Here is a 27,658-nt window from a genome sequence, read left to right as displayed (position 1 = left end):
TTGAGGTTTTAGTGTTTGGTCTGTTGTGGGTAGGCTCTGTGGCTGTGGTTTATTTTGTTTTCCTGTGTCCTTTACTGAGTTGCCTAATTTTTTTGAGTTTTTTACATTTAGTGTTGTTGATGAAGGAACAAAAAGAGAAGGCGTGTTAGTTGTTTTGAGCAATCTAAGAATACTGGAAGATATATCATTTTGAGTCCTTTCAAATTTACTCAAAGCCTTTTCTATGGTATCAATCTGGTGACTAATAGGTTGAAGAAGTGTTTTAATTAAAGTTTCAATCTCTCTCATGAAGGGGAAACTCGAAGTACTCTTCTTGTCAATGTGTCCTGTTTCCTCGTTAACTACAGAAATTCCTGAATTGGACTTAGCGTTTCCATCTGCGTCGTATAGTTCTGGGGAGGTTGGAAGGGGTCCCCCGCGTTTTGGTCCAGTGGGTTCCACTAAGCTTTTCTTCTGCCACATGTCTTTGAGTGATCGTTTGGGTTTACCAGAAGGAAGGTGGATTTTTCTCATAGGGAATTTGGTTCTAGACTTTTTCCGTTTGATCTTTGGAGATTTGTGTTGTTTTAGTGGTTGTGATTCTGTTAAGACAATGACGGGTAAGGCATTTTCCTCGGTGTGAACTTCCGATGTCAAGGGGATATCCGTTGACTGCTGGTCATTTTTTGCGATGTTAGTTAAGATCATAAGACTGTTATCCTGATTATTTGCTAATGACTCCAAGGAGAAAGAGTTAGAGGGTTTTTCCTTGATGTGTGATCTGGGTAATTCCGAGAACGATTGTATTAGTAGAGACTCCTGGGATGAGATAGTGTCATCCAAATTTTGATCGTCATAGGTAGTATGAGAAGACAGATCAGGGAAGCATAGGTTAGGTGTCAAGGAGAGTCTCCTCTCGGTGTCCTGAATAGCATCCGCCACAACATTGATGGTTTTTTGCAGCATTTTATCTATAGCAGTTATAGTGGGCAAAGGTGTACTCACTGTTTTTAGTCTACTGGTAGATCTTGTCGCCATCGGTGTTTTAGTTATTTTGGTCATCTTTGAACAGTGGTTACTGCCCCTTTCCTCTACGACGGCAATGGAGTGGGGAAGTACTTAGGGTGGTGGCCCGTCCCGGCCGCTTCAGGCCCCTGAGGGCCACAGAGGGCCCGCCCTTTGCCCGGGCTTAGCCCGGCGCGACCCCGCGCGCTCCCGCGACGCGGCAGATGAGGTCCGTTTTTATTCGCCTCCTGGCGCGCTCCGCCTCAACGCGACTTCCGGTCGCGGAGGCCGCTGGGAGTTGTAGTCTTCCCACTCCCCCACTCTGCGGCAGCACTGATGGTGAGAGGCTGCGGCGGGGGGAGGAGACTGGCAGCGGTGGAGCAGTCATTTGTATGGTATAAAATAATGAACGAATATATATATTGACGTACAAATATAAAATTAGTGAATACAAATTTTAAGAAGGTATGTGCTCTTTACGTTGGAACTAATTAAACTGATCGCATGTATGCAGTTAAAGGCAAATATTAGCGATCAATTGATCAATCAAGGATCTGTAGAGCGTTGCAAATCACCCATGAGGGTCTCAAGGCGCTGGAGTTGCGAACTGTTAAGTCGTGATCTGTTCATTCGAACAGCCAGGTCTTGAGTCCTTTCCTGAACTGCTGGAGCGATGGGTGGTCCTGACAAGCAGGGGACGGTCGTTCTAAGCTTTGGCCCCCAGGTGTCAGAAGGAGTGTCCTCTGCTGTTATTTAATCAGATCCGGGAGTTGTCTGCGAGGAAGAGGGAGGCGGATCATAGGTGTCTGGTCTCTTAGTGAACGGTCAGGTGTGTTTTTTGTATGAAAGTGTTCCATGCTGCATGAGGTTTGTAGTCTAAAGTGCTTGTATACCTTACAAGATTAAATTGATGCAGCCACAGATAATTTTTAAGTCAGTGTTACCTTTTTATAAGTCACTTAAAAAAAAAGAAATAAGAGTTTGTTGTCAGCGCACTATTACTGCCAATGAGTCTCTTAGCGCTGGTACCAAGTGTGTTCAGTGGGTGGGAGCTGATTGCTAAGGCCCTAAAAAGCTATGTTTTAATTGCTTTCCGGAAGATCAGTAGATGTTGCTGTTGTAGATGTTGGGTGGAGGGCTTTATTTCCAGAGAAGGGGGGGTTTGGGATCTCTCCCTCGTCAAGGATTCTTACAATGTCAGTGCCTTGCCGGTGACGTGGAGCTTCAGCATGTGAGTTAAATCGTATGGTCTGTAGTGTAAAAGGCTAGGGACAGGTTTAGACAATGCCAAATTTGATTGAGTGGTTGGTGGAGGGTGACACAGGCACTTATTTTTGTTCCTCATTAAACATTGACCGCGAACAAGAGAAGGAATAATACACAAGGAGGAAAGAAGTAAGAGGAGATAGAAGGAAAAACGTGCAGCGAGGCAGAAAGCAAAAACCTGCATGCGTGAGAGATAAGCACAAGGGGTCTCAAAAACTGCTGGCTAGTCCACATCAGCGATCATTGTTAAATCATTGCCTGCGGAGGGTATTACTTTCTCTGTGGAACTGCCTGGTCTAATTCCTGCTTTAGTAGGGAAGAGCAGTTGATTATCTTCTGTAAAGGCCTGGTTTTGCTTAGTTAACACTTTTTCCAGGAGCTTTGCAGAAACAGGGGGAAATAGATGGCACTATAGTTTGTGGGTCCTTTCGATCAAGATTGGAGTTTCTTCACAACTGGGCAAACAACTGCTTTCTTTTGGTCTTATGGGACACTGCCTTCAATAAGTGAGGAGTTATGGTATTAGTGAGCATAGTGCAGACAGCTGTTCCTAAGGACATAAAGACTGCTGCCAGATAGATTTCAAGAGGGGAGCTTGATGGTTTGCTAGAATTTGTTAGGTCATGTTCTTCTTCTCTTGAAAGAGGGTTAACGGTAGAGAGACTGACCATGATCTGTGGAGTTTTATTGGCCTGTGTGCTTTGCCATTTGTTAATTAAATTAATCTCTAATTTTGTTTATTTTGTCTACAAAATATGTGGACAGGAGGTCTGCCAGGGCTTGGGACAGTTCTATGTCAGCCTTGTTAAAGGTCGGGTTATACAAAAAGTCAGTTGTCTTACTTAAGGCTGCTTGAGGTAATTTGATGATTGATAGATTTGCAACAAGACTCTCCCTCGACCTCCCCAGAAGGACCCACATCTCACCCCACCTCAAGAAACTTCACTGGCTCCCAATCAAGAAGAGATGTCAGTTCAAGATGCTGACCCACACTCACAAGGTCTTGCACAATGACGGACCAGCATACATCAATAAACACCTGACCCTCCACCAACTGGCCAGACACCCACGATCTGATTCCCTCTCCCTCGCAGACACCGCACGGATCCCCCAAACCAACAGTGGAAGAGGATTCTTCTCAAACCTCGCAGCCAAAGCATGCAACAACCTCTCCCTGAACATCAGGACCTCACCGTTGCTCCAGCAGTTCAGGAGAGAACTCAAGATCTAGAATGAGCAAACCACTGTTCAGCAATCAATTTCCACATCTCCTTGTGACTCTCACGGGTGATTTGTCGCATTTTATAAATGTTTGATTGCTTGATTGTTTGGCTGTTCCCATCATATGATTGTATTTATTGGTCCGCATTTTCTAAATAATTTTGTCGAGGGGTGCGTAGTTTTTCCTCCATCCTCTTTCTATTTTTTTAAGAAAATTCTTTTCACTTACATTTTTAGTGAACCAGATGTTAAGTAGATATTTAGCACCAAAGGTTTTCTTTATAAACACATATGCTTTCCCAATCTCAATGTATAATAAAGCTTAGAAATCAATTAAAGTAACAACATTCTTAGACACTATGTAATTTGACAATTATGCTTTTAAACTAGTTTTATGGATTAAATAAAATGTGCTGATGTGCACTTAAAGGAATAAAGGATAATATTCTGATGCACCATTATCACAGTGTTGAAAACACCTGCAGGTTACATTAAAAGGGTTGTATGTCAGAATATGAAGCACAAAAATATTGTACTAGAAAAATGTCATAGCCAGAAAATTGACTACCAAAATATTGTAATGGGAGGTATATGTAGGTGAGTATAGAGGTATTTTTTTTTCAGTTTAAAGAAAAACTTTATTGGACATAAAGAATGCAATGAAAAAATAATATACAGTATTAATGTCCAAGACAATGCAAGTAAAAAATCATAGGTAATATAAAGAGAGAAAAGGGGAGGAAGAGAGGGGGGAAAAAGGAGGGGAGGGAGAAAGAGAGGGACAGGGACTCAGCAATTAAAGCAAAGGATCCATACATAAAATGTAATATTTCGGAAAAACTTGCAAATTGTCCAGAAAACATTATATAAAATTAAAGAAACAAGGCACATGTAGAAAAAGAAACAAATTCAAGCAGGAAACATATCAAGGGGGTTTGGGTACTTCCTCAATAGGAGGAGAAAGCAACATGGGGGATTGAGCCGAGGAGTCTAAGAAGGTAGTAATGGGTAACCACAATAAATCACGTTTGATAGCAAGTGTAACGGGATAAACATATGCTCTATCTAGTCTATGCTTAAAACAAACACCATACCACCAAGCCTGAAAGGAAATGGACGGTGCGTCCTTCCAAGCCTTGGTAATTTGCTGAAATGCCACTGCCAGGAGGAGGTCAATAATAGAAGTATTAAAATCAGAGGAGGACCATATATCAGAAAGACTACCTAGAAAAATGTGGGTAAGAGAAAAGGGGAAATCAGTAAAAAAAATAGTGTTAAGTTGCTGCCATACTTTAGACCTGAACACACGAACCATAGGGCATGAGAAAAACATGTGTTTGAGATCCGATAGAATTATTATTTTAACTCCAAGTGCACATTTCTTGAAGATAAACATATGGTCAAGGTACATATAGGTGGAGATACCTTGAAGATGATCATATTGTCAAGGTATATATAAATAAATAAATATATATATATATATATATATATATATATATATATATATATATATATATATATATATATATATATATATATATATATATATATATATATATTACCTACTGGCGTTCGCCAGTAGGTATATATAGTTAGGATAAATTCCCTATGGGACTTTTGAAAATTCTATGTCTAATAACTTTGGCGTTTGTGGATGGAATCGGCTGAAATTTTCAGGAAAATGGCACATTTTGTTTCTGAGCAGCTCCTGAAAATTTGGTGGGGTTTCGTCAAGGGGGGGCTGAGAAAAAAGGGGGGTCCCAAAACACGTTTTTTGCATTGAGTTTTCCATAGGGCGGTTGGACTCACTTTTAGCTCGAACGGCTGAATGGATTTGCACGAAACTTGGCAAAATTGTAGGGACTGTTAGCCCGATGTGCCTTTGCTAGGTCTCAATATATGTGCTCCAGTAGTTTTTGAGAAATTAACGTTCAAACCAAGATATATATCTGTAACAGCGCTCTGGGCAGCGATCCGGTCCGCTTACTTTTCGCTTATCGGAACTTTGCGCGCAGAAAGCTGATTGGCTCTCCGGTGTCTGTCAACATTCTAAACAGTCCGGAGCGGACGCCATCTTGTCTCTCGGTAGGATCGAGAGAGAAGAAGAGGTGGAAAACGAAGGGGGAATTTAATGAAAGGGGGCAAGGTATCCCCCTCTTGACCTCCTAGGAATGTTGTTGGGGTTATTAAAGGGTCCCGTGGGGAAAATAAAAAAAAAATGATTTTTCACGGTAGAAGCGCGGCCGCGAACTGGTAGCGAAACGGGAATTCGCCATTTTGTGCTTCGTAAATTAAATTACTAGTTATAAGTGGGTACGGGAGACGTATCCTAATCCCCTATGTTTCCTGAGGGTGGGTGAGGAGGCTGATATATGTTGATACATCTCTTCCAGCGGCTGTGCGTGAGCTTTTTTTTTTTTTTTGCTGCGTGACAGTCCGGAGCGGCCGCCATCTTGTCTCTCGGTAGGATCGAGAGAGAAGAAAAGGTGAAAAACTAAGGGGGAATTTAATGAAAGGGGGCAAGGTATCCCCCTCTTGACCCCCTAGGAATGTTGTTGGGGTTATTAAAGGGTCCCGTGGGGAAAATAAAAAAAAAATGATTTTTCACGGTAGAAGCGCTTCACGGGCCGCGAACTGGGCCGCAAACTGGTAGCGAAACGGGAATTCGCCATTTTGTGCTTCGTTAATTAAAGTACTAGGTATAAGGGGGTGCGGGAGACATATCCTAATCCCCTATGTTTCCTGAGGGTGGCTGAGGAGGCTGATATATGTTGATATATCTCTTCCAGCGGCTGCGCCATCTTGCCTTTTTTCGAATGCCACAATTTTGTCGTGCACGGCAGCCATTTTAGATGCCAGGCTGGTCCCAGGCTATCACCTACCCCTGCGGATGTAGTTTATGGCCCCAGCTGTAGAGAATTCAGACATGCCAATTCTCCTGATTCAGGCGTGTAAGTACTGATTTCAGTGCTAGTCTCCCGCCTCCCGATTTCTGCCAGCAAAAACCCGGGGGCATATTACTAACAACTAGCGATAATTTTTGTCTATAACTTGTTTAGAGACAAAAATTATCGCCGCACATCGGCGATTTTTATCGCAGATAAACCTTGCTATTATCGCAGAAAAGTCAGCGATATTCATGTATTATCGACCTAATGCTCTTAGCCATGTTATCCACCTCCCATTGGATAACATGGCTAAGACCTGCTCAGGGCAGGTGTTAGCTTTTGGAGATATTCGCGCTTAGTGCGAATATCTCCAAAAGTTGGTAATAGAAGGTAGCGATGTTAGGGACTGTTTCCAGTCGCTAACATCTTGGCACGCCACTTTGCATGTCATTAGTGATAAGTATCACTGACATGCAAAGCCGGGCCCAAGATGGTCGCTATCTCCTTTTAGGTGTCACTAACTGGTGTTAGCGACAGCTTGATAATAGGGAAATAATTTTATCTCCGCTTTCATGGTTTTTAAAGCCAAAAAAGCGGAGATAAACCCCCTTGCTAATATGCCCCACGATTCCTTGGGGGTTTCAGCTGATAGGGCTTGGTATTGTGTTACATGGTAATTTTTCCATGAAACGTCAGAGGGTCGATGTAGGGGTTCTAGAAGAGGTGATAAACCATTTAAGCCTCATGAACAAGCGCATGGTCTTTTAAAGATTTCTGAAGTACTCGGGGCGGCGGTGTGTGTGTGCCCTCTTTCAGGAGCGGGCGGGGGGGCACTGCCAGCAACTTGCCAGGTCAGGTAGTGTTCAACACGTGCATCACCCTTTCTCTGCTTGCTATTGCGCTCCATGCTTCGGAAAGGTAAGAAAAAGAACGTGCATTTGAGTTTGAAATGTCCGATCCTGCAGCAGCACACTTCCAAAGCCCACACATGACAATAACCCGATTCAAGGCCCCATTCACCCGTTTTTCAAAAAATAGATAACAGTCCAACAAAGTAAGGTTATAAAACTTTATTAACTTTTAACGATAATGAACAGAACAAAAACTAAAAACATTTAAACATTTATTAACACAAAAAGCAACAATGGTTAGAAGCTGTCTTTTGTGCGAATAGTCCCAAGGCAGCACAACGTGCAGAGTTCTGGACGGCACCCAGGTGATGTCGCCTGGGTGCCGCACTGGTTTAGGGATCCTACAATGCTGCTCCGAAAATTGGCGTGGGGCGTCCCGGGTGGGGCGGGGGGAGGCCTCGTCAGTAGCGGTCTGCTGTGCGAATAGTCCCAAGGCAGCACAACGTGCAGAGTTCTGGACGGCACCCAGGTGATGTCGCCTGGGTGCCGCACTGGTTTAGGGATCCTACAATGCAGCACAGAAAAACAGCGTGGGGCGTCCCGGGTGGTGCGGGGGGAGGCCTCGTCAGTAGCGGTCTGTGTCCAGTGTCACATGGCTGACACAACATGTACGACAGGCACCCAGGTGATGTCCAGTAAACTGCCGCACTGGTTTTGGTATCCTACAATGCTGCTCCGAAAATTGGCGTGCGGCGGCCCGGGGGGGGGGGGGGGAGGCGGCGTGAACGGGCCTCCCCAGGTGGCGGCCATCTAGCTGAGTTGCGTCTCGCTCACCATGTTGTGGAGTTGCTCCCACTCTTGCAGTGCAGCGATAGGCGGCTGCCACATGGCTGTCAAAATGGCGGACGGCTCTTCGGTTTTGGGCCTGGTCCACTGAAATGGCCCTGGGACACCTTGGAAGTCGGACGCTTGCCTGCTAGGGCTTGGGCTCCATTCTCGAAAAGCGTCCCCTCAGCCGTGAAGATTGTATAAAAGTCTTGGGGGCCCCCGACTCCCGCAGGCTTCCGGTGGGGAGCGGCTGCCATGATTGCTCGCGGAATGACCACGACGGAGCCACGAGATGGTGGTGCTCTCATGCTGACGCCAGCTTCAGTCTGAATGATCCAGAAACAAGGTGGGGCTTTCATCGGTTGGGAAAAAAAATGTTCTAAACCAATGAAAAGTGTTATTTTTAGGTCATATGACCAAGCCTTCCATCTTTAGGAAACCAAAAGTAAAATGAACCAATGAAAAGTTTTATAAACAAGTCACATGACCTGTTCTGCGGCATAGGGCTACAAAAAGCGTAGAAAATCCGTTGGCACGTGAGGCGGCGTCAGTAGCGGACCGATGTGCGAATAGGCCGAAGGCAGCACAACGCGTCGAGATCCGGATGGCACCGAGGTGGTGTCCAGCAAATTGCCGCACTGGTGTGGCCATCCTACAATGCTGCGCCGAAAGACGGCGTGTCCAGCAGAATTGCGGTCACTGTTGCGGTACAGTGACTCGAACGCGCCGAGATCCGGATGGCGCCGAGGTGGTGTCCAGCAAATTGCCGTACTGGTGTGGCCATCCTACAATGCTGCGCCGAAAGACGGCGTGTTCAGCTGAGTTCCGGTTAGTCTTCCGGCACAGTGACTCGAACGCGCTGAGATCCGGATGGCACCGAGGTGGTGTCCAGCAAGTGGCTGCACTGGTGTGGCCATCCTACAATGCTGCGCCGAAAGATGGCGTGGGGTGCCCCGTTGGCTTATGAGGTGATGTCAGTAGTGGACTGATGTGTGAATAGGTCGGAACCAGCACAAGGCGCCAAGATCCGAATGGCAAGTCCTGGATGTTGAGTGCCTCAGTTGAGATTTCTGAGCAGTGCTTGTAGAACTGTCTGAAGCTTATTTGCACCTGCTGCAGCTTCACTAGGTCCGGCGGAACTTGTTGCCTTTTCCTTTGTGCTTCTTTTCCTACAATGCGTTTCTTCTGAAGACACGACCAGGTCCCTGAATGTGTGCAGGGGGACGCTATTGAATGAATGAACGCGCCGAGATCTGGATGGTCAAGTTTCATCTGGCAGTTTTTCTCCATCCCTCCTGGATCAAAGAAGGTGAATGCTAAATATGCCACCTGCCTCATCTGAACATATGAAGTTAACTTGTATACACTGTGGTGCTATGCTGTCCTATGGCAACATGAGCATCAACCTGATGAATACGGCATTCGAAAATCATAAATGCCCTAATGCACCCAAGAAGTAATTTTTTTTTTTCTCCAGTTGAGCCGTTTTCAATGTCTGTTTTTTGTTCTTTCCCCTCCATCAAAAACAAAACAAAAATACAAGGCGCTAAGATCCGAATGGCAAGTCCTGGATGTTGAGTGCCTCAGTTGAGAGTTCTGAGCAGTGCTTGTAAGACTGTCTGAAGCTTATTTGCACCTGCTGCAGCTTCACTAGGTCCGGCGGAACTTTTTTCCTTTTCCTTTCTGCTTCTTTTCCTACAATGCGTTTCATCTAAAGACACGACCAGGTCCCTGAATGTGTGCAGGGGGACGCTATTGATTGAATGAAAATGGCGGCTTGACACAAAGCTGACTCAAGCGTTACTGTTGGTGCTATACAGACAAAAATTGGTTTTCAGTTTGTACATTCTTCAGGTTTTTTTTTCCATCCAAGTCTGATTGAGAGTTTGTAGAAAAATGGCTTCAGATTTTCCACATACTACTCTTCAACATTCTTCCTAAATGTAACAATGTGAAATTCACTAGGAGAACGGCTGTTTCTGTTTCCTTTCAAAATGCTGCCACCAATATTTTCTGAATGGAAGACACCATCTTGTAGCATAAAGGGCCGAAAGGGGTTCTGGTCTGGCCGATGGTTGGTGGAGACATTTTGACTATATCTTGGACCTGCCCGGCCTCGCCCAAAATGGCGCCGGTATAAATGGGACTCGTAACTCTTTGCCCGCAAATGTATATCTAGAAAATGTTATTGTAAGTGGCCCTGTCGTATTTTAATTACAAAATGTACGTCCACCGATTCCGCAACTGTTAGACACCTTTGTTCTTGTCACCTAATGGCCCGCTCGTTACGTTCTTCTACAGTGTAAATGTCTCCTCATCATATACGATTTGAGTTTGCTCCGTGGCCGGCCCACGTGGTTATAGGCCCGTATTTGTATACTGACATTTTCACAATAAAGGTTTTTAAAACAAAACACGGTAGTAGTATTTTCATTTGTAAAGTTTTTACTTTTAGTGACTGTTTTCGAATCAGTAAAAGGCAAGTGAAATAAAGCAGTCCAATTACATGACGGATAAAAGGTATAATATGTAGGAACGCAGTAAAGATAAATGGTCAAGGGCAGTTGTGTTTTTCATGTCTGCAACATAAAGTGATCGATAAGAATCTGATAATCAGGCGTATCGGCGACTAAGACAGCAGGCCGAATCTCTTTTACTCAACGGCTCCGTCATGGAAGGAAGAAACGCCCTTTTTCTCGAAAAAGGAATATATTTTACTTGCCAGACAGTTGTAAATTTTCCGGGAAAGTACATTAGCTTGGAATATTATAACATATGTTTGAAAAAAAAATATTGTTCGAAAATAATAAAAAGCGTAATTTTTAGGTCATATGACCAAGCTTTTCATCATTAAATTAACAAAAGTAAAATGAACCAATGAAAAGTTTTATTAACAAGTCACATGACCTGTTATGCTTACGTTACGCGCTGCGCGCCGCGCCTCGGATCACTTCCGGGTGCGCTAACGCGGCGTGTCATAAAACGCATTACGCGACAACGTAGGTCAAGAATATAGTCTAAATGTCTCCACCAACCAGCGTTCAGAACACAACCCCTTTCAGCAGTCCAAAAAGTTCTGTTAAATGACAACAGAGGGGACAGGCAACAAGAACCATCAGTCAAAGAGGGGAGGGCAAGTTCTTCTCTTCCGGGTCATGTTGGGGCGCTACCGGAACTGATCGAATTGGTAGTCTACAGTGTTTCTGGATGTTTCAGACTAAAGCTGGCGTCAGCATGAGACCACTACCATTTCGTAGCTCCGTCGTGGCCATTCCACGAGCAATCATGGCAGCCGCTCCCCACCAGAAGCCTGCGGGAGTCGGAGGCCCCCAAGACTTTTGTAGAATCTTCACGGCTGAGGGGACGCTTTTCGAGAATGGGACCCAAGCCCTAGCAGACAAGCGTCCGAGTTCCAAGGTGTCCCAGGGCCATTTTAGTGGACCAGGCCCAAAACCGAAGAGACGGCCGCCATTTTGAGAGTCCTGTGGCAGCCGCCTATCGCTGCACCGCAAGAGCGGGCGCATCTCAACTACATGGTGAGCGAGACGCTGTAGTCGCAAGAGCGGGCGGAAAACAGCTGAATGGCGGAAGAGGCACAGTGTAGCAAAAGCGGGCGGAATGGCAACTAAAACGATAAAGGGGCGCCCCACTACAGCTTGTCTTCAGGTCAAACGGATTGTGGGACAAGGTCCAGAATTGAAGAGTCATCAAAAGGCAAAAAGTACCGCCGGACCCCGGGAGCCGGCCGCCTATGTCCGGGGCGATCTCAGGCTACACCAGTGCTATAAGACTTGGGGAGGGTGTCGGAGCCAAGCGTCTTCTCCGAGTCCATGGCCATCACAGCGCCCCTCAGGGGCCTCCGTCAAGCTGTTTAGGAAGGTAACATATCACATTGTTTTCTAATGCAGTCAGGTCCACAAACGACACTCACTTACTTTGAGAATAGTGAAGCTGCAGTAGGTGGAAATAAGCTTCAGACAGTGTTACAAGCGCTGCTCAGAACTCTTAACTATGGCACCCAACATCTAGAACTTATGCTATTTGAGAATGGTAGTGACATCGAAGCATCTCGGGGACCAAAACCATTAACGTACTTTCACGTATGAAAATCTTACTTGGGGAGGGGGCAGGAGCGAAGCGCCCCCTCCCAGTCAGCGCCACCACATCGTATGTTGAAAATCTGAAGCCATCGTTCTACAAAGTCAACCAAACTTGGATTGAAAAATCTAGAAAAATGTACAAACTGAAAACCAGTTTTGGTCTGCATCAGTAGCAACGCTTGAGTCAGCTTTGTGTCAAGCCGCCATTTTGATTCAACAAAGCACAGGCATTGAAAAAGGCTGAAATTCAGAACTCTAAACTATGGCACCCAACATCCAGGAGCTTGCTCTCCGGATCTTGGAGCCTTGTGCTGTTTTCGATCTATTCACACATCGGTCCACTACTGACATCATCTTATAAACCAACGTTATGTAAATAGTTTTTTAATAAAATGTTTTACCCTGTTTCTTTGCTGGTGTGTTGTCTATATTTTTAATATTTGCATAGGGTTTGTCATTATTTTGTGCGGGATGGGTGATAGAGCCGAGCTGTCTTGCAGCCCTCATGGTGTGGAGCTCAGTTCATCTCACTATTTTCGTATTTCTCAAGAAGGGTTGTTCCTAATATTTCTATTTTAGCGAGGTCAAAAAGAGATCCAATTAGTGGCCTACTGATTTTGCTCGATTACTTTTATTTTTTTACACGATTTTTCACTATCTGCAAAGACTAAACAGAGTATTGCGACTTTGTGCTTGTTTGTAAATAGAGAATGATCCAAAGAGAACCAATTCTAAAACAGTAAATGCTTGGACAACAATCAATCAAATGGAGAGACAAGGAGGTACGACGGATTACAACGGGGGTAAAGGCCTGCGTTAACTACCCTTCTGTATCTGCAAAGAGAGAGTACTAACAAAGGCAAAAGAGGGGAGGGGGGGGGGGGGGCAGCGTTCAAAGCACATCAGCGTGCATAAATACGAAAATGTTTTTATCTATCACGTACTTGACATTTTAAAGCTTTTCATATTTGCTATTAAAAAACCAATGAAATTCACAGAAAAAACCATAGGTTATAGTGGATATATAGTTAGGAATTTGCATTTACAAAACCTTGAAAATTCAATGAAAAAACCATAGGTTATAGGCCATATATAGTTAGGAATTAGCATTTACAAAACCTTATTTTACTCGCATAAAACCATTGAAATTCCATATATAGTTAGCTAACTATAAGCGCTAACTATATATCGCGCACCCGCAATCCACTGCTGATGATGTCACATATTACATCATTCATGACATGGTCAGTGACATCACTGATGACATCACTGATGACATCTCAAATGACATCACTGATGACAACTCAAATGATATCAATGATGACATCTCAAATGACATCACTGATGACAACTCAAATGACATCACTGATGACATCTCATTTGTCATCACTGATCACATCACTCATGTGATAATACAATGAACCTCTTCAGACTCTAATATAACCTTACATACACTCAGTATAAACAGACACTCACAGACTGTCACTCATCCATGGAGTTACTCACACACCTAGTCAGTCATGCAAAGAATCAATCACACCTCCATTTCCTCAACTATACAGTTATACACATCTTACTTATTCAAACATATAATAACACATATTTACTCTCTTATATAATCCCTGATACAAGCTCACAGTGATCGATACAGCCACTCACACATTCACTGGCTCTTATGTTCAGTTATTTATATATGTCAACTCTCACATGTATTGTGTTTTACATACGTACTTACTTGCACATGTAGCAATGAGAAATCCATTCACTCACCAACACACCCATGCACAGTCAACCGCCCATATAGCTGTTTCCACATGCACTCTTGAACTCATACTCCTAGTGAATCAACTGCTTACACATCTATGCACAGAGTCACGCACCTCCCAGCCACCCACACACACACTCAGCCTCCCATTCAAATACTTGGGCAACCAATCAATAACCCATATGGCCACTCTTATAGCTACTGATCAACACATGCAGCAGCTTACACAACAACAAACATACTGATGCACAAATTAAGACAGTTTAGTCACTAACCCATGCACTCAGTGAGACACATTTAATCACTCTTTCATACAGTCAGTCATGCACCTACTAAATTCTTCATCTAGACACTTATACATCCACTCATTCTTCAATATGTAAAACATATTTAAACTTTACAGACACATACAATCACTGGATGTTGTGATCAGTGATGTCATCAGTGATGTCATTTGAGATGTCATCAGTGATGTCATCAGTGATGTCACTGACCATGTCATGAATGATGTAATATGTGACATCATCAGCAGTGGATTGCGGGTGCGCGATATATAGTTAGCGCTTATAGTTAGCTAACTATATATGGAATTTCAATGGTTTTATGCGAGTAAAATAAGGTTTTGTAAATGCTAATTCCTAACTATATATGGCCTATAACCTATGGTTTTTTCATTGAATATATATATATATATATATATATATATATATATATATATATATATATATATATATATATATATATATATATATATATATATATATATATACGATTTAAGTATTGTACATTTATACTTACCTATTTATACTTACCCTCATGCCATTTTTGTAGTTGCTCTTCTGGCTACCATATTATGTAGCAGAATAGTTAAAATGCAACATTCTGGAAAATACTGATTAGAGGCCTTCTTGATGCCTTGCAGTTTTTGAAGATGTGAGCAGTAAGTGGGTCTCCACAAACACGTTTAGCCTCCATCAGGCTATGGAGGATTCCCCCTCTAAAAATGTTAGTCTGTCTGCCTGCATAATAGAGCTCAAGGTGTTCAATAGAGGAGAGAACATGAAGTGTCTGCAAATAATGGCATTTGTGATAGAAAGTAGGAATGGGGAGCGAGGGAACGCCTTGCTTGTATTAGTGAATAAGTGGTGTGCCAGTGGAAGGAGGGTGGGAGAAAGTGCCTCTGAGTGCGAGTGTGTGAGACAGAGAGAAGTATGTTAGAGGAAAGCATGCGAAATAAGGTAAGACTAAAAGATAGCTGAAAAGCAGTTATGAGGACGGAATAAAATAGCTCTTCTCATGACTAAGGAAGGCTATATGGGATTAATCCTGTGTAGAAGCAGCAGAACATGTATAAGGAGTCAGGAGAGAAGGCACCCAATATGTTGGTGGCTCTCTATCTGTGATGATCCTAAAGTTTGGCTTGTTTTACGTGCTGTGCCTGCAACCCCTTTGTGAAGCACAATGCTATGAAAAGGTGCAAGACATATTGCCGATGTTGTCCTGCGTGAGCGACCAGTGAACATTATCTTCCTACATACATTTAGAAGGATGAAAAGCTGAGTCTTCATGCCGAGATTTGCACTGGTGCCCTCAGGAATTATTAGGAGGATCAGTTGGGGTTTGGTAGAGTAGGATGACCACTGTAAGCCAGTGGTGTTTCTGCCCAGCCAAACTTGTGGTTGTCCTGCTCTGTTAGAGTTGTGTAAGTAATGGGTTTGTGCCAGAAAGGTCTTAGCTGGCTTTGCCAGTATAAACCTTTCACCTGACAGAGCCTATCTGCAACAGAGCTGTCAGGTCACGGTTACTGTTGACCAACCACAGGCACCGTCAAACCTTTTGCTACCCGAGACGGCTATGCGAGACATGGTGCTCCCCTTTGGAAATACACATGATGACCCCCAAGCACAGGCGGAAAAATACCAGCCTATTAGGGACATTATCTTTCCTGTATTAAAAAAACAAACTTACAAGTAAGGAGTTGGTTTCCTGAAGACAAAAAGAATTTGCTAAACAGGCACAAAAAACACAGCACTTGCTCAGCAAAGTCCAGTGCCCTCAGTTGAGTCACTGCATGACAGCATCACTCAAGGCGCAGAATTCCTCGCCTGCCCTTTGGACTCTTTATGGTAGGTGGTCTTCTGCCAGGGAAGCAGAGGAATGAGCCTCTGCTGACCTGGGTCTAGGGTCTAATGATCCTGTTAATGATACCCAAAGGAGCCTCTATATTTCTGTGAACTCAATGAGGGATGGGTGCACAGCATATACTTTTCATGTATTGTCAAGCTAAACATATATTTATGAAGGCACCAAATCAATATTTGTGACAGCGAGAATGGGAGTGTGGACAAAGATTGACCAAATCTAATTGCACCATTTTTGTAGCAACCCAAACCTGTTTAGATGACCTCTGGCTTCATCACAATTAATCCTGAGATTATTTGATTTATGTTACAGGATTCACAAGTGGTACATCACTATGCATCCGATTTACAGACTGAAAAAGCCGAGCCAAAGTCAGAGGCTGAGGAACACGAGCAAGAGTCGGAAGCACAAGAGACAGATTACAAGGTAGAGTCAGAAGGAGAGCAGGAAGGAAGAGAGGTAGGAGAAGAACCAAAAAGAGTGTCAGAAGAAAGAGAGCCAGAAGAAGAAGAAGACAATCCTAAAGAAGTGCTAGAAAAAAGAGATCCAATGGAAGGAGAGCCAAAAGAAGCAGAACCAGAAGAAGAGCCAAAAGGAGATCCAGAAGTAAGAGATCCTGAAAAAATAGAGCATAGAGAAGAGCTAGTAAAGGAAAAGGCAGAAGATGAGCCACAATATGAACCAGAAAAAGAAGAACCAGAGCTTGAGACTGAACCAAAGGTAAAGACTTTTTCAGACCTATTTCCTTTTTTCTCATATTGTATCATCACTCCAGTGATCAGTGTTCTAATGTACAATCAGTAGAAGAAATTACCCAAATTTTTTTCTTAAACCAAATACACATTTCAGGACCACAAACCATATTTGTATGATTGTTAAAAGAAAATATATGTTGCATAACTGCTAATTTGACAAGGGATGCCCATTTTCTACTAACTGCTGCAACTTTATGGTGTGTGTATTTAGATAGTGGCTTATGTAAATAGTATATACATATGTGGGTGCAGACGTACTGTTAATACAGATTATCCAGCTGTTTTGGGAGACATACAGTAGTATTTTGTAATTACCAAATTTGTCAGTAGAAACATTCATGATAGTGTAAGTATCTGGGATGCATATTATTTATGGACATCTGCAGAGAGCTAGAACAACACCACAAGAAGAACTATTCCTATGATCATACTAGGTATAAGAGGAAAAGGACAGAAGAACTAGATCAAAGACAGTTAGTAGACAATGAGTTTCTAAAGCTGATTTTTTCAATTACTTTGTTTAGGTAGCCAAAGTTGGCTGTTTTACAGGGATACCTACAGGTCTTCCCAGAGCTGAACACATATTCCACAATGTGTTTTTTTGGGTCACTCACACAGCCACTCACCCACACACCTACTTATACACCCACTCACACACAGATGCACACAGTCACACAGCCACTCACATAATATATGTTACAAACAGTATCACTCAGTAGTAGTACAGAAAGTATACAATTTTAACTGTTGTAGTACCTTGATATGTATGTTTAACACTCATAACTATTAGAAAAAACTCACACTCAATGGATGATGTCATCAATGAAGCCATAGGTTATGTAATATGTGCAACCCAGCTCCCGCCAAATCACAGCAAACACTCCGCTTCCAGCAAGCGAGAGCATTTCTCCACTCTTGCTTGCTGGAAGTGGAGTGTTTGCTGTGACTTGGCGGGAGCTGTCAAAGCACCTGCCAAGCCACAACAAACAGCTATGTCCCAGGGGTGGACACATAAATGCTACCTAATACACTTATTAATATGACAATACCTATTTCTTAAGAGAAAGTTGCTTTATTTAGGATAGCTAATCATATCATCCATTAAAAACTATGTTAAATGTGAAGAATCTCACACTGAGCATGTGATTATCCGTGGCTGGTGCTTTCATAGAACCTAAGAACTAGAACATCATGCTCTGTATATCTCTGCCCGTGCAAGGAGGATCCTTTGAACTTCACCATGTGCCTATTGTTAGCTGATTAAGGTGTGTTTATAAAATCTCCTTGACATGCATAGGTTAATCAATAATACCTTATGCACTGAATTTTCTAGTGGTGGCAGGTACTTCCCCAAACCTCAGAGCTTATTACTCAAGCTGTGCTTACTGCATCTAGAACCGTACAATATGAATACCTTTGGCAAAAATGGGGGCTGGTACAGAACAGAGTGAAAAAAAGAAGATATCACTTACCTCTGTATTTTCCACAAGCTCACCTCCGTTGTTTCTCCTCTGGTTCTGTTCCAGGAAGCACATGGGCCCCAATCCAATCACGATGCTGCTGTCACCAGCATGGCAGCAGCATTGTGATTGCTCTGAATGGCCTGGTTCGGTGTTCAGACAGGCAGTGGAAGTCTGTGCATGTACTCCACCCAGGCTGTACAATACAGCCAAGTGGAGAAGATGCTAAGTGCGCATGACTGTTTGGTCGGCGCAAGACAGCTGGCGAAACTGTCATGCGCACTCAAGTGCACCAACTACCATGCCCCCTGCTGGCTGTGATGACAGCCAAGCCCCGCTCTGCTCCAAAACTGGCTTCAGCTTGGAAAAATAAAATGATAACAACATTGTTTTATTATCATTTTATTTTTCCTTTTTTGCACTGCTGACAACGTTCTTAAGCTTTAGAGGAGGAGCTGTTGTTGTTTGACAGACATTATCAAAATAGGGTTTCCCAATATCCGGTCTGGATCTGGGTTCTATATAGTATCAAAAACAGTGGTCCAAGACTATCGATCATGTATAAAACAAATTCACACTTTCAATCAATATTTACAATTTTTTGAAACTTCTAAACAGTATGTTCATATCGTATATATCAAGGTACATGATTATGGACATATGCAACAACTGACCAAGGTTTGTGTTACAGAGATGGAGTTTATTGAATCACTCCCTCCTGTAGGATCAATTATCCGTAGTTTATACTTGTTAACTTTTTAATTTTTCAACAATTATCGGTACAAAAACGAACATAGTGTGTCCAGGAAAGTGCAAAAAGGGGGTGCTTAGGTGATAAGAAGAATTGTTGTGAAGGCATCAAAACAGAGTGACATAAGGAGAGTATTTACAATCATTTATATAAAAACTGGTCATACACTCCCAGTTCTGAGGGCACCTGGCCACTGGACTTAGTAATATTAATTCAACATCATTGATTTACAACAGAAATAAATTCATTATTTGAAAATTGGTAAGTACAGGGAATGGTCCGGGCACAAGGAAAAATTGGGTGTCGACGTTTCGACCCTTTTGGGCTCAAGGGTAATTGAGGACCTCGACCTGCGTGTCTTCTTTGGGACGGGAAGTGGGGTAGTCTGGGTACCGAAAATGTGGCTTGATCACATACATAAGGGTAGATTAATTAAATGTGGGTCAGGGTTGCATACATTACATTTACAATAGCCCATCATATGTGTCAGGTGGACACGGGGAGCAGCTTTCCCGTATGTCTTCATGAGGGCCAAAGAGATCCCTGAAGAATGGTTGCTATGCGACCAATCACAGGTGGGCATCACGTTACATCCTCATCTAATGGGCAAGGGGAGGTATGATTGTAAGGAAAAAATCCTCGCAATTTAAAAACATTTAAAATAAAGTTGTTTGACAAAGGCAGGTGCATTACTAGAACCACATGTTCTCTTCCATGGGATACTGATCAATATTCATAAGCTATGAATAGTTCTGCCCTTGCGTGGGGACCCCAGAGCATGTACAAAAAAAATACATGTATATTAATATATGTTTAACCCAAATATAGTACGCACTACCATGAAAAAAACATATATATATATATGTATATATATATATATATATATATATAAATATATATATATATATAGCGGTCGCCATTAGGTAGTTATAGTTAGAACCTAGTTTCCATTAGGAAAGCATTTTTTGATTTGTAAATAACTTTGGCGTCATTTGACAAATCTATGCAAAATTCTCCCCCAAAAACGTCTATCTGGGTCAGCTCCTATCCTGAAGGTTTGGGTGTGATTTGTCAAGCGGGGGCTGAGAAAAAAGGGAGGTCACAAAAAGCCTTTTCGTGTGTTAATTTCCATAGAAATTTTGCGACAGGCTACAGCCTGAACTGCTGAACGGAATTACACCAAATTTGGCTAAAAAGGTAGCGCTTGATTCAGAAAGTGACCTTTTTTAAATTGTGTAAATCAGTTTAGTAGTGGCTGAGAAATGTGCACTTATATTTCTTTTTCAGACATTTACTGAGAGAGCAGGAGCGTGAAAATCACACAATTGGAAATAAGAAGGAAGAGAAAAACATAGCTAAGGGAGAAAGCAAGTACAGGAAAGAGTGAGATACTGGTCAGGAAAGAGTGAGATACGGGGAGCGGATTAGCGACCTGATGTGAATTCCTGGACTACAGAGCCTTGGGACTTGGCACTCTGACATTTAATAGCTCCTAGAATGAGAAGTCTAATAAGTGGCTCATATTTGAAAAGCTGGGCAGTTTTGAACTTCTAAAGACACGCTTATATTGGTGTTTTCCAAGGTACTGCAGGCAATGTTGGTTTTCACATCAGGGAAAAAGTCAAACCCGGCCCAGCAGACCGTAAAAACAGGCTCACGCACTGACCAGATCTTCAGGCACTGCCTGATTGTCACACTTTTTTAGGGGATTGTTGTGTTGCTTCAAATAACACTGACCTAATAGGTCACAGGGAGCCTTGAACACCAGGAAAGCCAAAGACTCAACAAAAAGTCCATCAGTTTCTCATGATCTTCATAACTAAGCACCCATGGTTCATCTTGAAGTCATCACTGCATTGATAGATGTCTACAAGACTGTAGAGGGGTTTTCTTCAGACATCATCGGAAGGAAATTCTGAGAAAACAATTGCCTATTTCTGGAAATCTGCTTTGTTTTCCCGCTTGCAAGTCTGTAACCGTGGTGGGGACTGATTAGCATCTTGCAATGACCCCCCATGTACTGACGTCATGTGTAATATCCCACATATAATTGGAAATGGTCGTAGTTCACAGTGAAACCGCCACTATACCTGTATATATTGATAGCTGAATCATGTGAACACAAAAAGCGTTGATTTACATAATAAGTGAGTCTACATTTAAATCATAAGCAGTGCATTTATAAACAGTCATTTGTATGGTATAAAATATTAAACAAATATATATATTGACGTACAAATATAAAATTGGTGAATACAGATTTTAAGAAGGTATGTGCTCTTTACGTTGTCATGTATATTTGGAACTAATGAAACTGATCGCATGTATGCAGTTAAAGGCAAATATTAGCGAGCAATTGATCAATCAAGGATCAGTAGAGAGTTGCAAATCACCCATGAGGGTCTCAAGGCGCTGGAGTTGCTAGCTGTTATGTGGTGATCTGTTCATTCGAACAGCCAGGTCTTAAATCCTTTCCTGAACTGCTGGAGCGATTAGGTTGTCCTGAGGTGCAGGGGACGGTCGTTCCAAGCTTTAGCCGCCAGGTGTCAGAAGGAGTGGCTTCTGCTATTACGTCAGCAGATCCAGGAGATGTCTGCAAGGAAGAGGGAGGCAGATCATAGGTGTCTGGTCTGTTAGTGAACAGTCATGTGTGTTTTGAGTATGAAAGTGTTCCATGCTGCATGAGGTTTGTGGTCTGAAGTGCTTGTATACCTTACATGATTACATTGATGCAGCCACAGATAATTTTTAAGTCAGTGTTACTTTTTTATATGTCACTTAAAAAAAAGTATTTGTTGTCAGCACACTATTATTGCCAATGAGTCTCTTAGCGCTGGTACCAAGTGTGTTTAGTGTGTGGGAGCTGATTGCTAAGGCTCTAAAATGCTAGGTTTTAATTGCTTTCCTGAAGGTCAGTAGAAGTTGCTGTTGTAGATGTGGGGAGAGTGCTTTATTTCCAGAGAAGAGGGGGCGGGGGGTTGGGATCTCTCCCTCGTCAAGGATTCTTACAATGTCAGTGCCTTGCCGGTGACGTGGAGCTTCACCAGGTGAGTTAAATCGTATGGTCTATAGTGTAAAAGGCTAGGGACAGGTCAAGACAATGCCAAATTTGATTGAGTTGTTGGTGAAGGGTGACACAGGCACTTATTTTTGTTCCTCATCAGACATTGACCACAAACAAGAGAAGGAAAAATACACAAAGAGGAAAGAAGTAAGAGGAGATAGACGGAAAAACGTGCAGCGAGGCACAAAGCAAAAACATGCATAAGTGAGAGATAAGTGCAAGGGGTCTCAAATAGAAGATGGAAGAGCCATGAGGTTGATTCAAGACTACTCAGCCAGAGTATTAGGTGCGCCGATATTCGGAAGCACTGCCCGCAAGTTTCTGAGCCGAGTTTTGGGAACCAGCACTGATTCTATTGCAAATTAAGCACTGGGTCTAGGAGTGTAAATACTCTTGTTCAGTTCACATCTGTGATCATTGTTAAATCGTTGCCTGCAGACGGTATTACTGTCTCTGTGGAAAAGTGTGATCTAATTCCTGTTGAGTAGGGAAGACCAGTTGGTTATCTTCTGTAAAGGCCTGGTTTTGCTTAGTTAACACTTTTCCAGGAGCTTTGCAAAAACAGGGGGAAATAGATGGCCCTATAGTTTGTGGGTCCTTTGGATCAAGATTGGAGTTTCTTCACAACTGGGCAAACAACTGCTTTCTTGGGGTCTTATGGGACACTGCCATTAATAAGTGAGGATTAATGGTATTAGTGAGCAAAGTGCAGACAGCTGTTCCTAAGGACATAAAGACTGCTGCCAGATAGATGTCAAGAGCGGAGCCTGATGGTTTGCTAGAATTTGTTAGGTCATGTTCTTCCTATTTTGATTGAGGGTTAAAGGTAGAGATACCGGTTGTGATCTGTGGAGTTTTGTGTGCTTTGCCGTTTTATAATGACATTAATCTCTAATTTTGTTTATTTTGTCTACAACATATGTGGACAGGAGGTCTCCCAGGGTTTGGGACAGTTCTATGTCAGCCTTGCTAAAGGTCCTTGTATACAAAAAGTCAGTTGTCTTACATTAGGCTGCTTGAGGTAATTGGATGAGTGATAGATTTGCAACAAGACTCTCCCTCGACCACCGGCTAAAGAACGGTGATGGATTAAACCCAGATCTTTTGACTGGGTGTGAGTGTTTGATTGGTTCAGATGCTCCGTCCATTACCACCCCCTTTTGTACCTCCTGTGTAGAAGCAGCAGAACATGTATAAGGAGTCAGGAGAGAAGGCCCCCATTTGGTTGGTGCCTCCCTATCTGTGATGATCCTAAGGTTTGGTTTGCTTTGCATGCTGTGCCTGCAACTCCTTTGTGAAGCACAATGCTTTGAAAAGGTGCAAAACGTATTGCAGATGTTGTCCTGCATGAGCGACCAGTGAATATTATCTTCCTACATACATTTAGAAGGATGAAAAGCTGAGTCTTTATGCCGAGATACGCACTGGTGCCCTCAGGAGCTATTTGGAAGATCAGTTGTAGTTTGGTGGAGTAGGAAGACCACTGTAAGCCAGTGGTGTTTCTGCCCTGCCAAACTTGTGGTTGTCTTGCTCTGTTGGAGTTGTGGAAGTAATGGGTTTGTGCCAGAAGGGTCTTAGCTTGCTTTGCTTGCTTAACCCTTATACCTGACAGAGCCTATCTGCAACAGAGCTGTCAGGTCATGGTTACTGTTGACCAACCCCAGGCAACCGTCAAACCTTTTGCTACCCGAGACTGCTATGTGAGATACGGAGGTCCCTTATAGGAAATACACATAGTGACCCCCAAGCGCAGGCGGAAAAATACCTGCTTGTTAGGGACATTATCCTTTTTGTATTAAAAAAGCAAACTTTCAAGTTAGGAGTTGGTTTCCTGAAAACAAAAATAATTTGCTAAACAGGCACAAAAAACACAGCACTCGCTCAGCAAAGTCCAGTGCCTTCAATTGAGTCACTGCATGACAGCATCACTCAAGGTGCAGAGATCCTCGCCTGCCCATTGGACTCTTTATAGTAGATGGTCTTCTGCCAGGGGAGCAGAGGAATGAGCCTCTGCTGACCTGGGTCTAGGGTCTAATGATCCTGTTAATGATACCCAAAGGAGCCTCCATATTTCTGTGAACTCAATGAGGGATGGGTGCACAGCATATCATTTTCATGTATTGTCAAGCTAAACATATATTTATGAAGGCACCAAATTAATATTTGTGACAGCGAGAATGGGAGTGTGGACAAAGATTGACCAAATCTATTTGCCCCATTTTGATAGCAACCCAAACCTGTTTCGATGACCTCTGTTTTCATCACAATTAATCCTGAGATCATTTGATTTATGTTACAGGATTCACAAGTGGTACATCACTATGCATCAGATTTGCAGACTGGAAAAGCAGAGCCAAAGTCAGAGGCTGAGAAGCACGAGCAAGAGTCGGAAGCAAAAGAGACAGATTACAAGGAAGGAGTAGAACCAGAAAGAGTGTCAGAAGAAAGAGAGCCAGAAGAAGAAGACAATCCTAAAGAAGAGCTAGAAAAAAGAGATCCAATGGAAGGAGAGCCAAAAGAAGCAGAACCAAAAGAAGGCCCAGAAGAAGAGCCAAAAGGAGATCCAGAAGTAAGAGATCCTGAAAAATTAGAGCCAGGAGAAGAGCTAGTAAAGGGAAAGGCAGAAGATGAGCCACAAAATGAACCAGAAAAAGAAGAACCAGAGCTTGAGACCGAACCAAAGGTAAAGTCGTATTCATTTTCTTCTGCAGAGCACTGATTTTTTCAGACCTATTTCCAGTTTTCTCATATTGTATCATCACTCCAGTGATCATTGTTCTAATGCACAATCAGTAGAAGAAATTACCAATAAATTTTGTTTTTGAAACCAAATACACATTTAAGAAGCACAAACCATATTTGTATGATTGTTAAAAGAAAATATATGTTGCATAACTGCTAATTTGACAAAGGATGCCCATTTTCTACTACCTGCTGCAACTTTAAGGTGTGTGTATTTATAAAGTGGCTTATGTAAATTGTATATACATATGTGGGTGCAGACGTACTGTTAATATAGATTATCCGGCTGTTTTGGGGGACATACAGTAGTATTTTGTAATTATCAAATTTATCAGTAGAAACAATCATGATAGTGTAAGTATCTAGGATGTATATTATTTATGGACATCTGCAGAGAGCTAGAAAACACCACAAAAAGATTTATTCCTATGAGCATACTGATAATAAGGGGGAAAGGACAGAAGAACTAGATCAAAGACAGTTAGTAGATAATGAGTTTCTAAAGCTGATTTTTTAATTACTTTGTTTAGGTAGCCAAAGTTGGCTGGTTTTCAGGGATACCTACAGGTCTTCCCAGAGCTGAACACATATTCCACAATGTGTTTTTTTGGGTCACTCACACAGCCACTCACCCACACACCTACTTATATACCCACTCACTCACAGATGTACACAGTCACACAGCCACTCACATAATATATGTTACAAACAGTATCACTCAGTAGTAGTACAGAAAGTATACTATTTTAACTTTTGTAGTACCTTGATATGTATGTTTAACACTCATAACTATTAGAAAAACTCACACTCACTGGATGATGTCATCAGTGAAGCCATAGGTTATGTAATATGTGCAACCCAGCTCCTGCCTAGTCACAGCAAACACTCCCTTCCAGCAAGCGAGAGCATTTCTCCACTCTTGCTTCCTGGAAGTGGAGTGTTTGCTGTGACTTGGCGGGAGCTGTCAAAGCTCCTGCCAAGCCCCAACAAACAGCTGTGTCCCAGGGGTGGGCACATAAGTGCTACATAATACACTTATTAATATGACAAAACCTATTTCTAGGAGAATGTTGCTTTATTTAGGATAGCTAATCATATCATCTATTAAAAACTATGTGAAATGTGAAGAATCTCACACTAAGCATGTGATTATCCGTGGCCGGTGCTTTCATAGAACCTAAGAACTAGAACATCATGCTCTGTGTATCTCTGCCGGTGCAAGGCGGAGCCTTTGAACTTCACCATGTGCCTATTGTTAGCTGATTAAGGTGTGTTTATAAAATCTCCTTGACATGCATAGGTTAATCATTAATACCTTATGCACTGAATTTTCTAGTGGTGGCAGGTGCTTCCCCAAACCTCAGAGCTTATTACTCATGCTGTGCTTACTGCATCTAGAACTGCACAATAAGAATACCTTTGGCAAAAATGGGGTCTGGTACAGAATGGTGTGAAAAAAAAGAAGATATCACTTACCTCTGTGTTTTCCACAAGCTCGCCTCCGTCGTCTCTCCTCTGGTTCTGTTCCAGGAAGCACATGGGCCCCCAATCCAATCACAATGCTGCTGTCACCAGCATGACAGTAGCATTGTGATTGCTCTGAATAGCCTGGTTCGGTGCTCAGACAGGCAGTCGGAGTCTGTGCATGTACTCCACCCAGGCTGTGCAATACAGCCAGGTGGAGAACATGCTAAGTGCGCATGACTGTTTGGTCGGCGCAAGACAGCTGGCCAAACAGTCATGCGAACTCAAGTGCACCAACTATTATGCCCTTTGCTGGCTGTGATGACAGCCAAGCCCCACTCTGTCCCAAAACTGGCTTCAGCTTGGAAAAATAAAATGATAACAACATTGTTTTACTATCATTTTATTTTTCCTTTTTTGCACTGCTAACAACGTTCTTAAGTTTAGAGGAGGAGCTGCTGTTGTTTGACAGAGGCAGTTGCATTATTAGAACCACATGTTCTCTTCCATGGGAATGAATAGTCCCGCCCTCGCCTGCGGACACCGGAGCATGTACACATAAAAAAATACATGTATATTAATATATGTTTAACCCAAATCTAGTACGCACTACCATGAAAAATACATATATATATATATATATATATATCAAAACAGCACTCCTGACCGCTTTCGAAGCAGTAACCCAGCAGGCGCAGACCTCTTCTCAGTTGCACAGATTAGGCTCAGAAGTAAAACGCCATCACACCATCAGATAAGGGCAGTGGCAAATTTAATGCAAAAGTGCAGAGCAAATATATATATATATATATATATATATATATATATATATATATATATATATGTATATATATATATATATATATATATATATATATATATATATATATATATATTCCACAAGCAGTCGTTCTCCTTTCTCTCCACAGAACGATATCCAGGCCACAGCTCGATTCAGAAAAGTGTTTTATTCACAAACGCACTTGACGCGTTTCGGGAAACGAGTTCCCTTGTTCACGGGAACAAGGGAACAAGGGAACTCGTTTCCCAAAACGCGTCGAGTGCGTTTGTGAATAAAACACTTTTCTGAATCGAGCTGTGGCCCGGATATCGTTCTGTGGAGAGAAAGGAGAACGACTGCTTGTGGAATACGAGGGAGTGGCGATCCCGTCCCGGCCCGCCCCTGTCAGCGGCCATCCCAGCTTCTTCGCCAACGCAAGGTGAATATATATATATATATATATATATATATATATATATATATATATATTACCTACTGGCGGTCGCCAGTAGGTAGTTATAGTTAGGATTTTTTTCAATGTTAAATCTCAAAATTCTATTTGGAATAACTTTGGCGCCGGTTGACGAATCTGCCTG

The 27,658-nt window shown here is 42.6% G+C and overlaps 1 protein-coding gene across 1 annotated transcript in view; it reads left to right on the top strand.

Annotated features, from left to right (window-relative positions):
* LOC147701192 (uncharacterized) overlaps positions 1 to 27,658 on the top strand; it is a 339,006-nt gene that overhangs the window by 303,746 nt on the left and 7,602 nt on the right. The window contains exons 20-21 of the mRNA XM_086929317.1: positions 16,358 to 16,765; positions 24,375 to 24,758. Coding sequence (XP_086785443.1) covers positions 16,358 to 16,765; positions 24,375 to 24,758 — 792 coding nt within the window. The remainder of the gene's footprint in view (positions 1 to 16,357; positions 16,766 to 24,374; positions 24,759 to 27,658) is intronic.

The sequence above is a fragment of the Lissotriton vulgaris genome, chromosome 7, assembly GCF_964263255.1.
Source record: "Lissotriton vulgaris chromosome 7, aLisVul1.2, whole genome shotgun sequence".
NCBI lineage: Eukaryota > Metazoa > Chordata > Amphibia > Caudata > Salamandridae > Lissotriton > Lissotriton vulgaris.
The sequence above is the reverse complement of the archived record's forward strand: the minus strand, read 5'-3'. Positions and strand labels throughout refer to the sequence as shown.